General features: G+C 39.9%; 1 protein-coding gene across 1 annotated transcript in view; it reads left to right on the plus strand.

The window, feature by feature from the left end:
* Nucleotides 1-11,554: 11,554 nt before the first annotated feature.
* TMEM117 (transmembrane protein 117) overlaps nt 11,555-15,589 on the plus strand; it is a 179,581-nt gene continuing 175,546 nt past the window's right edge. Inside the window, exons 1-2 of the mRNA XM_062491152.1 lie at nt 11,555-11,595; nt 13,302-13,606. Coding sequence (XP_062347136.1) covers nt 13,330-13,606 — 277 coding nt within the window. The 5' untranslated portion in view covers nt 11,555-11,595; nt 13,302-13,329. The remainder of the gene's footprint in view (nt 11,596-13,301; nt 13,607-15,589) is intronic.

The raw sequence follows: 15,589 nt of genomic DNA on the forward strand, positions 1-15,589 counted from the left end.
CTTCATCTCTTTATGCTCTGAGGCATTTCTGTTCATTTTTTTGTAAATGAGCAAATAAACCATCTAACTCCCTTCTCTTAATATCCATAATCTGAGGGGCTTTTCTTTCTGGCTCCCTAAACAGCTGACATAGTAGGCAATTTCTGTGGGTCACCAGGAGCCTGCTAGTTAGACAACTATTTTAAATTTAATTGCAATATAGCAAATAGCCAAGATTGGGGTACTGGGGTTTTCCCAACCACTGCCATAAATGAAAAAGATTTGCAGCAATAGGTTTTGCTATCCTAAAGGTTGTAGACAATTAAATTTTGTCACCTTATTTTTTATGCTTTGATAATAAGATGAAAATATCATGTGAAGTAAACTGGAAAAAAGCGCAGTTGGTGGGACTTCCCATGTTTCTTACCTCTTTATCTTGTGTTAAGTACTGCCAGACTATTAAAGAGTTGATTCCTTTTTTTTTTCTTTTTTTTTTTTCTTTTAATTTTTTTAAAATATATATGTGTCCATTTCTAGTCCTTGTGCTAATCTGGTAAATCTGTAGACAGTCACTAGACATGGCATATCTGTATTCTCTGTGCACAGCATAATGGACAGTATCATGATCAAATTATTTCCTGCTCTCAGTGGTTTTTAAATTATTATATTTCTCAAATGTTGTTAGTTTTTTCATATACTTTCCCTGGTAGTAGTGATTAACTAGCATGTAAATACCACATGCAACACCACTGTGCAAAATGACTTGTCATCCAATCATCCTTTTTGCCACTCTTCAGATTTTCTGTTCTGTCTCCATGGGGTATTATTTGAATTGAATGCATTTCTGAAGTGCATTAAACAGTAAGACTGATAGCTCTGTGCTTCTCTATTCATTTTTTTCTCCAATGGGAAAATTTGTTTTTGTTACTTAAAACCTATGTCTGCTTGTTAGTTACTGATGACATGTTCCACGAAGTTTCCTAACGAGTAAAGCACATGACAGCTTCTTAGGGATCTTCTTACATGATGTTCAAAGTGATTCTTGGGTCAGAAAAAAGGGGGGGGGAAAGCCTTTTTTAAAGACCAGGTTAGTTCTCTCAGGCCTTTGGAAGAGATTTGTAAGTCACAATTCAAACTTTAAGCTATCAGGACTGAACTAGTCAATTTGTGCCTTCTTCCCGCACCATTATATTCCTGACCATAAATGCCAAGGTTTTAAATTTTACTGGAATTTAGATAATACAAGACAGACATAATGTAGGCCAGGAGGGCTAGGGGCTAGAGATGCACTAATTATTTGTAGCAAGGTGTAGTACATTGCTGTAGCTCCGATCGAAGATGATATAACTGGAATGAAGTCAGTCTTCTTGCCACCAAATAGAAACTTCACTTAAATAACACTTATATTTAAAATTGAGTTCTTGTATTGGAAAAAACTCCAAGTCAAACATGAGGTGCTATGTGCATTCATGTAAAACTTTTACATGTAACTCAAGATAGAAAAAAAATTTCAAATCGCCATTTATTTTGTAAGAGATTGAGTATGTCTCACAGCAGCCTCTCCTTGTATGTTTTTATGTCAGTTAGGACTACTCTACCTTCCACTCCATTTGTTTGCTAGTTTTTTCTCAATGACAAAGAAAATATGCTTGGGATTGTTTCACTTCCATTTGGATGACCATGCTGACAGCCCAGCACATGGTGACTGGAGAAGGACTCCCTTTAGAAAGCTAGTGAGTCCTGGCAGAGAGCCACCAAACACAATATAGTCTAGATTTAGAGTAGATCTTATCTGCCAAGATTGTTAATCACCTCCTCCAGGGGTGGTTTGTTTGGCCAGTAGTCATGTCTAAACGCAGAGCTGTATTTGAAGTTTGCATGATCTATTGAGCTGGTAAGTAGCCTCAGGTACTCTGGAAATAAATGATTTTCTCAAAGATTTCCTCGCTCAAATATTCCTGTTATTACAAATACTTAAAAAATAATATCAAGGAATATACAATGATTGGGGGAATTGTATATTATAAAAATTAGGGATTATTCTTCTGTTTTTCCTAACATTACATGGAGGATATAATAACCCTACACAAAAAAATTCAGAATCCTCTCACTGACTTGGGTACAAACAGGATCTATTTGTAGAAAGTATGTGAAATGCTTTCAGTGGCAGATGGTCTAGGATGATAAACCAGTGCAGCCATACTAGCATGGATGCAGTAATTTTTCTGGTGAACTCAAAAGAGAGAAGCTGGGCAACATTCCTTTCATGCCCATTTCCACTTTATTTTTTTACTTTAGATGAGTGCATTGAGTCATGGTAAAATAGTATCCGTTCAAACATCAACGCTGTGCTGATTTGCACAATTATTTATCTTGTTTTCCATTACTATAAGGATGGCAGTTCTTCTCTTGATAAGGTACAATTAGTACAAACTAATTCCAGAGGAAGCAAACACAGCTCTGGCCAAGACATTGTTTGCACTTGATGCTGAAGACAAAGTCCCAAGTCACTTCCTTTCTTAATTGCTGTTGCAGAGTCTCTGGGCTTTGCTTTGTAGCCTAGGAGTATCAATATTTCAAAGTTTTGGTCATTTATCTTGTATTATCTTTGACATTTTGCCTAGCCTGTCTGAGCTCCCAGATTCCTGCCTGTTTCTCCATGGTATGTATGGCTATGATATAAGAGATCATAGAATCATAGAATATTTTGGGTTGGCAGGGATCCTTAAGATCATATAGTCCAACCTCCTGCAATGAGTAGAGTCATCCTCAAATATATCAGGTTACTCAGAGCCCCATGCAACCTGACCTTGAATGTTACCAGGGGTGAGGCATCTACTGCCTCTCTGGATAATCTTTTCCAGTGTTTTATCAATCTCACTGTAGAAAATGTCTTCCTTGTATCTAGTCTGAGTCTACTCTCTTTTAGTTTAAAACCATGATCCCTTTTCCTTTCCCTAGAGGCCTAAAAAGACTGTTCTCATCTTTCTTACAAACACCCTTTTGGTATTGAAAAACTGCAAGGAGAAGTCTTCTCCACAACCCTAACTCTCTCAGCCTTTTCTCATAAGGAAGGTATTCTATCCCTCTGGTTATTTTTATGGCCCTCCTCTGGACTCTCTTCAACAGTTCCATATCTTTCCTGTGCTGAGAACTCTAGAGACAGATGCAAAATAAAGTAAAATCACCTCCATCAAGCTGCTGGCCACACTTCTTTTTATGTACCCCAGAGTACAGTTTGTTTTCTGGGCTGCAAGAAGACATTGCTGGCTCGTTACCATTTTTTTTTTTTTAATCTAACAATACCCCCAGGTTCTTCTCAGCTTGACTCAATCCAGTAATTCTGCAACCTTTATTGATTCCAGAGATTGCCCCAGCCCAGGTGGAGGACTTTCCACTTGACCTTATTGGACTTCATGAGTTTCACATGGACTCACTTCTTGAGCTTGTTCAGGTCCCTGTGGATGGCATCCCATCCCTCAGGCAAGTCAACAGCACCACTCAGCATGTCTGCAAACTTGCTGAGGGTGCATTTGATCCCATTGTTCAGGTCACTGACTCAGAAGTAAGGACTATGGCTATATACAGACCCTTGAGGGACACCACCCATCACTGATCTCCATCCTGGCACTGAGACATTGATCACTGCTGTCGGGATGCAACTATATAACCAATTCCTTATCCACTAAGTATCAGGTTCCTTCCAGTGGCTCCTTGTATGCTTCTTATTGCAGGAGAAGAATTCAGTCTGACAGGCTTTTCAAATGAGTCATGTAGAAGGGGCACCCAGTTTCTACCCATGTATTGCTATGAAAAAATAGTAGCAAGAAAACATGGGAAGTTTTATCCTGAAAGGGTTCCATGAGACCAGTTAGGGATGATACTACTAGTTGTTTGTGGGAAGCATTTCTGAGATGTGGCAGATAATTTCTGAGATGTTAGAGAATAAAAACTCTAACAGATCCTTAATATGCAGTCCTTACTGTTTAAATAGACAGAAATGTGGAAGAAGGGTAGGAGAAAGAATTGCAGTGAAACTCGAAGTACTTGCATTGTTGCCTTCTAGCACTTAAGACTGCTTTGTTAGTGCTCAGCTCCTGGCACTTAATTCCCAGAAGAATAAGACCTCGAAGGCACACAGATGCCTCAGATGTATGCTATGTCTCAGCATAAGCTGAAGGACTCCAGTACTTCATTTTAGTTCCAAAAGATTCTACAGTGCACTCAATGTTCTTAGAAATGGAAGAAAATTTCATGAGAAAACAAAGGATATTTTGACTGCACTGTATGTTCTTACTTGTTCTCTGGGGGAATTATTCGAAGTGTGTGTCCATTTTCAATAGATTTCCAGCTGCTAAATAAATTGTTACATTTATAATTGATTTTTTTTTTTTGCATAACTATGATTTTTCACAGTACATTAGTGTGAGATAAAAATAGCAGGCATTTACCACAGACTATTCTTTGGACATTGAAAAAAGTCTATTTTTATAATAGATTCTGCATATCCCTATAAAGGGCAAGAAAAAGTTTTAAAGAAAGGTCACAAAACCTGGTCTTCTCATCACTTCTTCAAAACTAAAAATCAGACAGCAAAACCTCAACTGTCTAGACATAGCAGTGCATATATAATTCCCTTTATTAATTTTCTTCAGACTATGATTAGCTTTCTAATATTTGGTATTGATACATAATTACTTTCAGTGAGATTATGGTTCTGATTCACTAAGTGCTACCATATGGACAATCATCTTTAAGTTGTCAACAAGTATAGATCACTTGTATTCCTGTACTCGATCCACTGCTTGGACCAGCCATGCTTTGAGCAGGACACCTGCAAGGGTCTGCTTTGGCAAAAAAGATTTGCTCTTCATTTATATTAGTGCAGTGTCTGGTTTTCCACAGCCTCTATTGAGACAGCCAAGAAAACAGCCAGTGCCTCATAACATTCCCTGCCCTGGCTGCATTTCTATTCCCCCATTTTGGTCAGCTGTACATGGCAGTGCATGATGAGAGTTTTTTTATTGTAATAGATAACATACCGATTTCAGGTATGCAGAGATTTGAAAATAAGGAAATTTAATTGTTTGAGTTATCATACTATGCTTGAGCTTAAAAGAATACTTCTGCCAAGATGCAAAAGTACTTTTCTCAGGATGCAAAATCTTTATGTCGTGCTACACCTACTTTTGTTTTAACAGAAACAGGACCAAGATGGAGTGAATTAATCTGACAACACAGTAAAGCCTTCAGATTTTTTTTTACAGAGGCAATGCATTGTTGTACTGTAGTTGTACACAATAGAGTTGTTCATTGCTTTTTAGAGGAGCATAATGAGGTGGAGTATGTTGGAAACAGGATGTTTTTTGTCTTGTGCTTTTTTGTGAGGTTAAGAAATTTCCCCTCATTATTTTTAATCGAATGTTTCTTTAGTATTGAATAAAGCTCCAGGCTGAACAGCCTCAACTCTCTCAACCTGTCTTCACAATAGAGGTGTTCAGGCCTCTGATCATCTTCCTGGCCTTTCTCTGGACCTGCAGCAGGTCCATGTCCTTGTCATGTTGGGGACCTCAGAATAAGACTCAGTTGTCCAGGTGATGCCTCATGACAGTGGAGTAACTCCCTGCTGTTCGTTGTAAGAACCCTAAGGAGACATGCGGGACTCCAGGTGGCTCTTTAAAAAGCTGTTTATTGTGTCCAGATGATATATCATAACTACTCACATTCCCATTTTCACATTACTATTCTGCAACCACAAAAAGTTAGTATGTTACAGTTTAAGCTAGAAGATGATTTTCAGTTTTCTTACAGTGAAGACCTTTTTTCTACTTGCCACATCGGCAGACTTGTTTGCCTGTGGAATCTTTTCACTTGGTAAAAACACCTTCTGTTTGAGGTGGATTTGTCCTTTGCTCTGAGCCATAAAAACCCCTTCTAACTAACATACCCTTTGCCTTCTTAGTTTTCCAGTAAGACTGGCTCAGCAATTCTTTTCTTCTATATCAAAACTTGCTTTCATTTTGATTCCTTCTTCAGATTCTACATTCAAAGAACTTTCTGCTAACCATATATATCTGTGAGACTTTCTTGTCAAACTCTCATCTGTCCTAACAGTCCATGCTATTTTTTATGAAGCCTAGGACACATTTGGCCTTCTGGGCTGTGAGTGCATGTAGCCAGGTCATACTGAGCTTCTTGTCCACCAACACCTGTGTTTCTTTCCAGGGCACCTCTCAATGCATTCTCTGCCCAGCCTGTACCTTTGTTTGGGATTGCACTGATCCAGGTTCAGGACCTTGCACTTGTTGAACTTCATGAGGTTTGCACAGATCCACCTCTTCAGCCTGACAAAGTCCCTCTAGATGTCATTGTGTCAACCACAACACACAGATTGGCATCCTTGGCAAACTTGCTGAGGTGCATTCAATCCCATGTCACCAAAAATATGTTGAACATCACCTGTCCCACTACTGACTCCTGAGGGCTCCTTCATCACTGGTCTCTGCTTGGACATAGAGCCATTGACCAGAGCTCTTTGAGTGCTATCATCTAGCAAAGTCCTTATCCACCAAATGGTCTATGCATCGAGGGTTCAGAAACATTACAGAACTCTTTTTTTCCTGAAAGACCTCAAGCTGCCACTTATTATTTTTCTGACCTTTTGTCTTCCAGCTTAGTCCTATTTTTCTGAAGTCTTCCTTTACCATTACAACCAGCTTGGACAATATGGTTAAACAGAATCTGCCTAAGGCTAAACCCAGATTCCCCTTTTTCTTAATTTGTGTTTTTTCCAAATCAGAACAAGGAGCTATCAGAGTATCTGCAAGCTGGCTATTCCTTTCTTTTTTAGTGAAGTCACATGTAGTTGTTATATTTGCTGAAAGCATCCATATGGCCAGCAGATATATTTAAAAGGTATTTAATGAGTGGTGTACATTAACTTCATTCAGTTCTCTTTTAGTGATTTCATCTAGGGTAGGTGTATATTACCTGTCCGTTTGATATTCAGTGTGGACTATCTGAAGCAGAATCATGCTTACTTGGAGTAGACTTGGTCTGGATAAACAGAAATAAGTACTTAATTCAAGTGTAAGGTTTCTCACTGGACTTTCATCTTCAAAATTGTCACTACAGCTTCTGCTTCAATTTTGGTGAGCCCTTTATCATTGGACTCTAGGACTGAAGTTCCACTTGACAATAGGTAAAAGGTCATGTAAAGTTCTGGTTCTCCTGCTGCTTTTTTGTTCCAAGTTCCACTGGTATGGTAAGGATGGATATATCTATATATTAAATTCTGCTCAATATTTTATTTTTGTGATTTAATCTATCAATGGCAATGAAACTATCTCTAACTTCCTCTTAGTAATCTAAAACCTGGTTGACAAAGATCAAAAAGTACATATTAATCACCCATACCCCAAGATTCCACTAACATTTTTAGCTGGAGCACCACTTATATTTCTTATAAGTCTATATCCGAATGCTTTTTTCACTTTTCTTTTCCTTCATCTTAACATGTGTGCGCACATGTGCATGCATATGTGGTTGTTTTTCTTGTAGTTTCTTGTAGTTGTGTAAATTTTCCTCATTATTTCAGCAGTTAGGAAGCAAACTTAATTATTAACATTGCTGTCTATTGTGTCTTTAATTTATTTTTCTAGTAACTCTTCAACCTGCCATTCAAAAATAAATGTTTAATTTTAGTTTGTGCAGTTTACTATCCTTCATATTATTGATTTAATGGAAACTATTTCATGTTACATAATGTGAAAACACTGTTACTGTTTATGTTTTCCAAACATGCAGTAGAAACATTTCTGCTGTTCCACATTCTTTTATGCCATTCTGTTTTTTCACATCTATTTGTAAAGCAGTATTAGAGTTTGAAATATCATTGTCTGTGATTAACTTAACATTCTTCATTTCTACAGGATGTATCTATTTGCCCTTTCTTTCTTCTAAGTCCTTGAACTATTTAGTTCTTCAGTTATACACCAACTGTTCCCAGCTTTTTTATTTTTTTCTTTCCCATTTGTTTCATGTTTTATTGTGCTGCTTTCTCTTCTTTTAGAAGATGGTAAGAAATGAGTTGGGGATGGAGATAAGGAGTAAGTCTGAAGTGATATAGCTGAGACAGGTCATCATAATCATGAGTTTGAAGTTCCAAAGTCTGGAGTCTTTTGTTTCTAGGACATTTTTACAGATGTACTGGATCCGGCACAGAATTAAGTTGACTGTCTTCATGGAAATGAAACTGTGCTGTGTTTTGTGTTTGTGACTAAAACAGTGTTGAAAACATGCTAATGTTTGGGCTACTGCTCAGCAATGCTTGCACAGGATCAGGGCTGTCTCTCTTTTCCATTCTGCCCACATTCCCGTAACCAGCATGTAGGCCTGAGTTTAGGAGAGGACAGAGCTGGGACAGCTGACCTCTATGTATAATCTATAACATCAGGCCCACCAATAAAGCTGGGGAGAGGAAAAGGTTGAGATAGAGAGTATATTCAAAGCTGTTATCAGAGGCTGATGGTCTGCTTGTGGGCATTGGTGAGTGGTTGTTTTAACATATATTTTTTAAATCCTTATGTATTACATTTTATAAACAATTTTCACTTCTTTTTTCCTTTACTTATTAAACTGTCTTTATGATGACCTATTTGTTTTCTTTCATTTTCTCCTATTCCCTCCCCTGTCCCACTAAGGAAGGAGACAGGGGGAAGTGAGCTAGCAGCTGTGTGGGTGCTCACCTGCTGGATGTGGTCAACCCACAACAGCAGCATGGAAGAAAAATACATTAAGAGTACAATCTCTGAGTAATGGGGTTTTGAGGGAATTAAGTACTTTTAATGAGAAGCAACCCAGGGAAGAGTCATTTGTGCATCCACAGGTGAAAAGAGAAGTAGCACAGGATGAGAAAACTGTGACTGTTTAAGTAAAGACAGCCTCCTTGTGATATCCAGTGAGGGACAAGAGGCAATGGGGACAAACTGAAATATGAGAAGTTTCATATAATTTATGACAAAAAGAAAACATTCTGGTTATGAACTAAGGGGCTGAAGGCTGTTTCCTCATATCTGAGTGTAAAATGACACTACAAAAATTGGTACTCTAATATCAATTAGTAGTATCAATACTTACAGCTCTGCTGGAAACTGGTTGTAAAACAATAGCCTTTACACAAATGCTACTTTGTAGCAGGAGTGCTGATAGATTAGTTTCATTCACAAGTATCAAAACTAAAATTTCAAAATGACCCATTGTCCTGATTCAGCCTGCTTTTTAGGTTCAATTTACTGGTTTCACTTCTGGCTTTTTCATCTGCTGGTAGTCGGTAAGAGTTTGTTTATATTCTTCTGTTGCAGGCAGTCCTTGGCATTCAGTGAGCAGGCCTGATTAGTCTTGTCTACTGAGACTGTTTGTTAATTGTTGCTATTCAGGTGTGTATTTCATTAAGGAAATCTTGATTGCTTGCTTAAAAATAAGAAATAGGAGCCGTTTATATTTTTTAATATGAGTGAAACACTACCTCTTTAAAAAATATATTAGCTTCCTCTTAAGACAGAAAATGCAACATAAAGTTTGGGGGAGATTTATGGAGCACTTATGCTTTTGGTTACTTTAATAGAAGAGTAGATTATTTTAATTTGCTTATCTTAGTAACTTCAAAAACTTGCTCACTGATTTACTATCCGAAAAAAAAAAATGTTCATGGATGCTTTGTAGTGTAGCCTGGGTTTCAATCTGAGCTGAAGAGAATATTTTTTTGGTGTGTAGGTGCATGAAGAGTGTAATCTCTTTGTGGTGCATACTGCCTCCCTCTCTGTGGATTCTCATTAGCTGAACATAAGGAGACAGTTCTGCAAGAGTGACAGTACACACAGAACTGTTGCATGAACTGGCAGTGCTTTAGTTCTTTTCACTGTATTTCTGTACTCTCACATTGAACATGATTTTTCATCTGTGAATATTTAAATTTTATTTTTACTGTAAAGATAACTTGGGATGTGTTAGTGTGAAATACTGACTACTGCATCTTTCTACATAAAATTGAGGGTCTCAGACTATTCCACTGAGAAAGATAATGTGGTGATTTTGTTAGACATCCTCTGTAGCAGTTAAGTTTATTTACAAAAATACATAAAACTGTATTGCCAGAAACAGAGAGGGGGTTCAACAAGTCTTCTGCTGCTTGTTGTGGTTGTACTGGTCTTTTGCAACATGACTCTTCTATAGACCCTTCCACATTGCTCACTGGATCTCAGCAACATTCCTGTCTACCTTGACCTGAAGCAGCCAGATGTGTGATGTCAAATTTCAGACACCTGCTTCATTGGAGTTACCTAACTTTTCCCAACGATATATTGAGGCTGTGTCTTGCAACTTCAAGTTGGTTTTATCTGTCTTCAGCAATGACCAGAACTAGTACATACTGCATTAAAACCCAGTCACAATGCAATGCTAAGAGCATCCTGTAAACGTTTTCCTGGTATGTCAGCAATACCAGCACGCTGACACTAGGGACTACATCCCACATTAAAAGGCTTTGGTTGACAATTCGGCTGAAGTGCAATGTCAACAACTCTGGCAGGCTGCACAGAGTCATTTTGCCCAACACAGTGACCCTACAGACTGTGTGTGCACCCCGGAGCCTCAGCACAGCCCCTTCCCAAGTAAGTAAATTGGGCGTAAACCTCCTTCCCCTCCCAAAATACGTGGAGCTCATATTTTCATAGCTCGTCCCGAGTGATCCGGCTGTTATTGCCAGCCCTGTGCTTTTGCTTTGGGATAATAAACAACCAGATTTGACCGCCTGTTTCCCGCGTTTGTAAATTTGCATAATACTGGAGTCTGACCGATGGTATTTGAGGGCTACTCGGGTTTCGTTCACCTCGCCGGCTGGATAAGCTCCCGTGGCTCCCCGGCCACCCTTTTCCAGGGTGAATAAAGATACCCGGGGCACACACCGCACACGTTTCGGGTCCTTGATCCGGGGGAGGGGCGGGCACGGACGGAGACGGGCGCCGGGGGCGTCGGGACCCTGCCGCAGCGGCGCCGCCCGCTGCTGCCGCGGCTGCGGCACTGCCGGTGCCGCTCGCCCGCGCCCGGGAGCGGAGCGGAGCGGAGCGGAGCAGGGGAGCGCAGCCGCCGCCGCAGCCGCTCCCTCCCCGCGGCGGCCGGGGGGCGGGACGCCGCGGCAGCCAGCGCCGCTGTCAGCGCCCGAGGGGCTGGGGAGCCCTGCCGGCCGCGGGGGCCAGCGGAGCGGAGCGGAGCGGGGCCGGGCCGGGCCGCCCGCCGCCGAGAGCCGCACCGGGGCGGGCGCCGAGCCGCAGCAGCAGCAGCAGCAGCAGCAGCACCGCGCCCGCGGCGCCGGATCCCCCGTGGCGGTGAGCGAGCGAGAGAGCGAGAGAGAGAGTGCGGCGGGCGGCCCGGGGCGGCGGCGCTGCGGGGCCCGTGGCCCTGAGCCCGGCGGGCGGCGGCGGCCGCAGCCCCCGCACCGGGCGAGGTGGCCGCGGGTGCCCGGTCTGCCCCGGGGGCAGGGGGAAATGGGTCGATTTAACAGGTTGCGCCGGGCGTGTGCTCCGCGGTGCTCTTGGCACCCGCGTTTTTGGCGTTGAGGTAGGTAGGAGCAGGATTTTTGTTAGCAAATTAGTCACTGCTGCCATTGCTAATATTGCCTTCTGCTGCTAGAAAACGCTTCCTTAAGAAGCCGTGTCTTCAGCTGGCTGTTTGATAACTCTCGGGTATCCGGCAGCTGTCAAAAATACCAGGACGTGTAGTTGTTTGTCTCCAGCCCCATTCGGGCTCTAAGATGGTTCGTACACATAAGGAAATACCAAAACTTTTATTAATTGTAACAGAACGAAAGCAGAACCATGATTTTGGCATCCTTTTGGCTCTAAAGGTAGTTTAACCTCCCCAGAGTGGTATTTTCTTAGACAACCACCCTTACTTATAAATCACTTTTTTCATAAAGCTTTTGAAGGACCGACACTTCCTTGTGCCAACTTTTTAACTCCGCAATGTGGTATTTTTTTCTTTTTCATATGTAATTTATGGATAATGGGACATTATTCCTTTCTGTTATTTACTGAATGCATTGCCTGAAACTGTCAAAAGGTTCTTTTAGCCCTTTCATTTAATAGGTACGGGACTCCTTGTAATTTTGCTAATATAAATTGGGTTATGGAATTAAATCATTTTGGAACTAACTAAAGGGAGACGCCGTTTCTAAGTTTGCAAGTCCTAAGTTAGAAGTCCAGGAAGGGATGAGTAATGGATCGGGGGTTTAGGTATTTTGTGGGGTGTTTTTTGTTTGTTTGGTTTGGTGTTTTTGCTGCAGGGCTTATGACATTTGCAAAAATTTGTCAATGTATCCTTCAAGGATCATGCTGTAACAAACAAGCAGTATTACTTGACACTTTTTTTTTCTTCCTACACACTCTGTCATTTGAATAATTTTGGTGTTCTACAACACAAAGGCCTTGTATCTTTGTGCATACAAAGTGGTTCAAGAGGATGAAACAACTAATTGGTTGTGAATAAAAGAAATCAAACGGTGAACAACTAAAACCATGCTTAGTTGCATTTTTCTATAGCAGTACTTAATAAGTAAGCAGGCTCAAAATACAGTTTTTGTATTCATACAGAACAGTCTGTTTTTCAGGGTGCCTTATTTTATGGTTTTGAAAATATACTTACCTATAGGTGTACTCCCTGAAGTCAATGAAAAGATTTATACAGGCTTGCCTGACTTGAAAAAATTAATTCTAGAAACTTTTCCCAACATGTTATTCTTTCATGTGAGCATAAGTTTCTGATGTTTTTGGGTCATATTCTTTTAAGCTTCTAATAGAAGGCCTTTGAACTCCTGGGCTGGTTCCATCCTTCTCCTACATGGAGAAGGATTCAATTTAGGCTTGGCATGTGAAATTTTCACCTTTGTGAAATCTGTGTTGTATTTTTTGTGTGGCTGAAAGGACAGTCTGGGTTTTAGGTAGCCTGGCATGTTCTTATATTCATTATTTTCATGCCCAATAATGGAGGAGGCATAAAAGCAGTCATATATTTGAGACTGAAAATGCCACAATGTATATATGCTTGGTTGCTGTTTTTACATTGGAATAGGGAGAAATTCCAGTTTTTCTTAACCTGGATCTAACTATGTCTTTTGATTTAAACTTTCATTTCTAGTCAAATCTAATGTTTTAAAAATTACTGATGACAAGGTTGCAATGATTTGATTTTGGTAATGTGTGAGTCTCTCCTAAGCTCTGAGAATTTGAGGTATATATAACTTTATGCATTTGTGTCTTTACATGCAGGCAAAACCCAGTTCTTCAGTATCTGAGGATGGATAAAGACTTCCGCTACTACTTCCAGCACCCGTGGTCTCGCTTAGTTGTGGCTTACTTAGTGATCTTCTTTAACTTCTTAATATTTGCTGAGGACCCAGTATCTCACAGCCAGACTGAAGCCAATGTTATTGTTGTTGGTAATTGTTTCTCCTTTGTAACAAATAAATACCCTGAAGGAGGAGGCTGGAGATTCTTGAAGGTGTTTCTGTGGCTCCTTGCCATTCTCACAGGACTGATAGCTGGGAAATTTCTCTTCCATCAGCGCTTGTTTGGTAAGTTAAAAGATGCATCTGATGACTACCTAGTAATGGTTTTCTGACTTTTCCTTGGAGCTTTCTACTCGTGGAAATTCTGTAAACTTTGCTTATAATTGCTTCTACTGTTTAGAGCTGTATAGAACTCGGTACATGAAAGTTTACACCATCATGGAAACTAATGCCATAGCATAATTCTCAATTATTTCAGTCAAAAAAGGATAAAACTTGTGAAAGCTGACATGTTTTAAATACTTGGGAGGTCAGTAATTTTCAGTTTTTCCATGTTACAAATGTACTTCTTTGCACCTTCAGACCAATTTTTGGGTCTTATTATGTAACTTCCTCAGCAATTTGAAGAAAAGGAATTCTTCCTTGGGGCTGCGCTCTTCATGTCTTGTCAAAAGACACTTAAGTGGAAACAGAGGCACTTGTAAGTATTAGCAGAGCTGTGCTGAAGAACTCCCATGTGAAAATGAGAATTCTAGAGAGGTAGGACCTGTCTCTGTTTTAGTGCAAGAGCAAATCAGTAAAATGGAAAAGCAAAAAATCGGGAAAATCATGACAGTAAATGTTTCCATACAGAAGATATTACTTAACTGAGGAACATAGTATACATGGACTAATTGAAAGGAATGAAACGACCCTGGAATAAATTCTGAGACTGAGAACTTAGATGTAAATATATAGAGATACAAAAATATTCATTGTTGTCTTAACTTACATGTAGATAATGCTGTATCTGAAGGCTCAAGGCTGTCTCTGTGTTCTAGAGATAACTAGAAATCTTCAGTAGAAAAGATTTCTTTGTTCCTGCCATTTGCACTGTTCTTTGAAACATCTGATTCTGGGCATGTTGCTGTTAGTCTAGATGGACAACTCCCACATTCTTATACTGGTAGCACTGAAGGATGGATGGTTATCGGAACACCTGGAAGCACATGAGCAATAGGCCATTTCCTTAGTCTGTCTCATTCTATTAAGATCAAGAGAGAATCACTATTGTTTCAATAAATCAAATGTAAAGCTGTTGTGTTGAGGAATGAACAAGCAAAGCCGCATTAAGAGACTTCTTTTAATACAGACTTCTGTTGAAGCACTTAATCTTAAAAATAATTGAGCATCATGAAGACTATTCAGCTATTTTACCATAGTGCAATGGTATGTGTAAAATGTTTGCATGAAGAGAACATTTTACCTGGAACAAGGGCTAACACAAGAATGTTTTCAATTCTGGCTTGAGAAGTGATTTTGTTAAACTGAAGACATTTAAGGAAAAGTGACAAAACTGATGATAAGTTTAGAAAATTAGCCTGATAGTGAGAGGATTGAGAGGACAAAGGGAAGATTAGAGAGTGACTTGCTCAAATTTGAAGGACAGAACTTTCAGTTCAGCATATGCAATGCAAGGTCCAGTGCTTGGAAGTGGCAAATAGCCAGCATTTTTTTTTCATCTGAAGGGCTAGACAATCAGTGGAACAAGTTTTTTTATAGGATATGACCTCAACAAGACATACATTTTTCTTTTTGAGAACACATTTTTCTGACTATGGAGTAATTATCTTCTATCTAGGTAGGTTATTATGATAATACTTTCTGGATTTGTGAGTGAGTATCATATGTAGCTAAACATAAATTTTAAAGTGGCTTGATTCAGTCTTACTGCCAAATGGAGAAAGTCTCTCCAGCCTTCAGTGTCTGCTGCTATGTGCCTTTGTGCAGTTGCTCAGTGAAACAGGAAAGGAACTTATCCATATTAGCAGTACTCATCTTTTATTTCTGTAAGGATCACATGTCTGACCATACTGATGTTTGTGGCAGCACTAAGATGGGGTTACCATTGAGAGGAATCTAATGGGCAAGAAATTCCTAACCCTGAAGGCAGTGCTGGTTCATGGATATTTGTGGTTGTGGTCTGGGCAAGCAACATGGGTGTAGGTACAGTCTGATTTGAGGCTAGCTGCTGCACACTGAGTTTCATGGAAATTTGAGGCAATGTAG

This window comes from Cinclus cinclus, chromosome 4 (assembly GCF_963662255.1).
Source record: "Cinclus cinclus chromosome 4, bCinCin1.1, whole genome shotgun sequence".
NCBI classification, from domain to species: domain Eukaryota; kingdom Metazoa; phylum Chordata; class Aves; order Passeriformes; family Cinclidae; genus Cinclus; species Cinclus cinclus.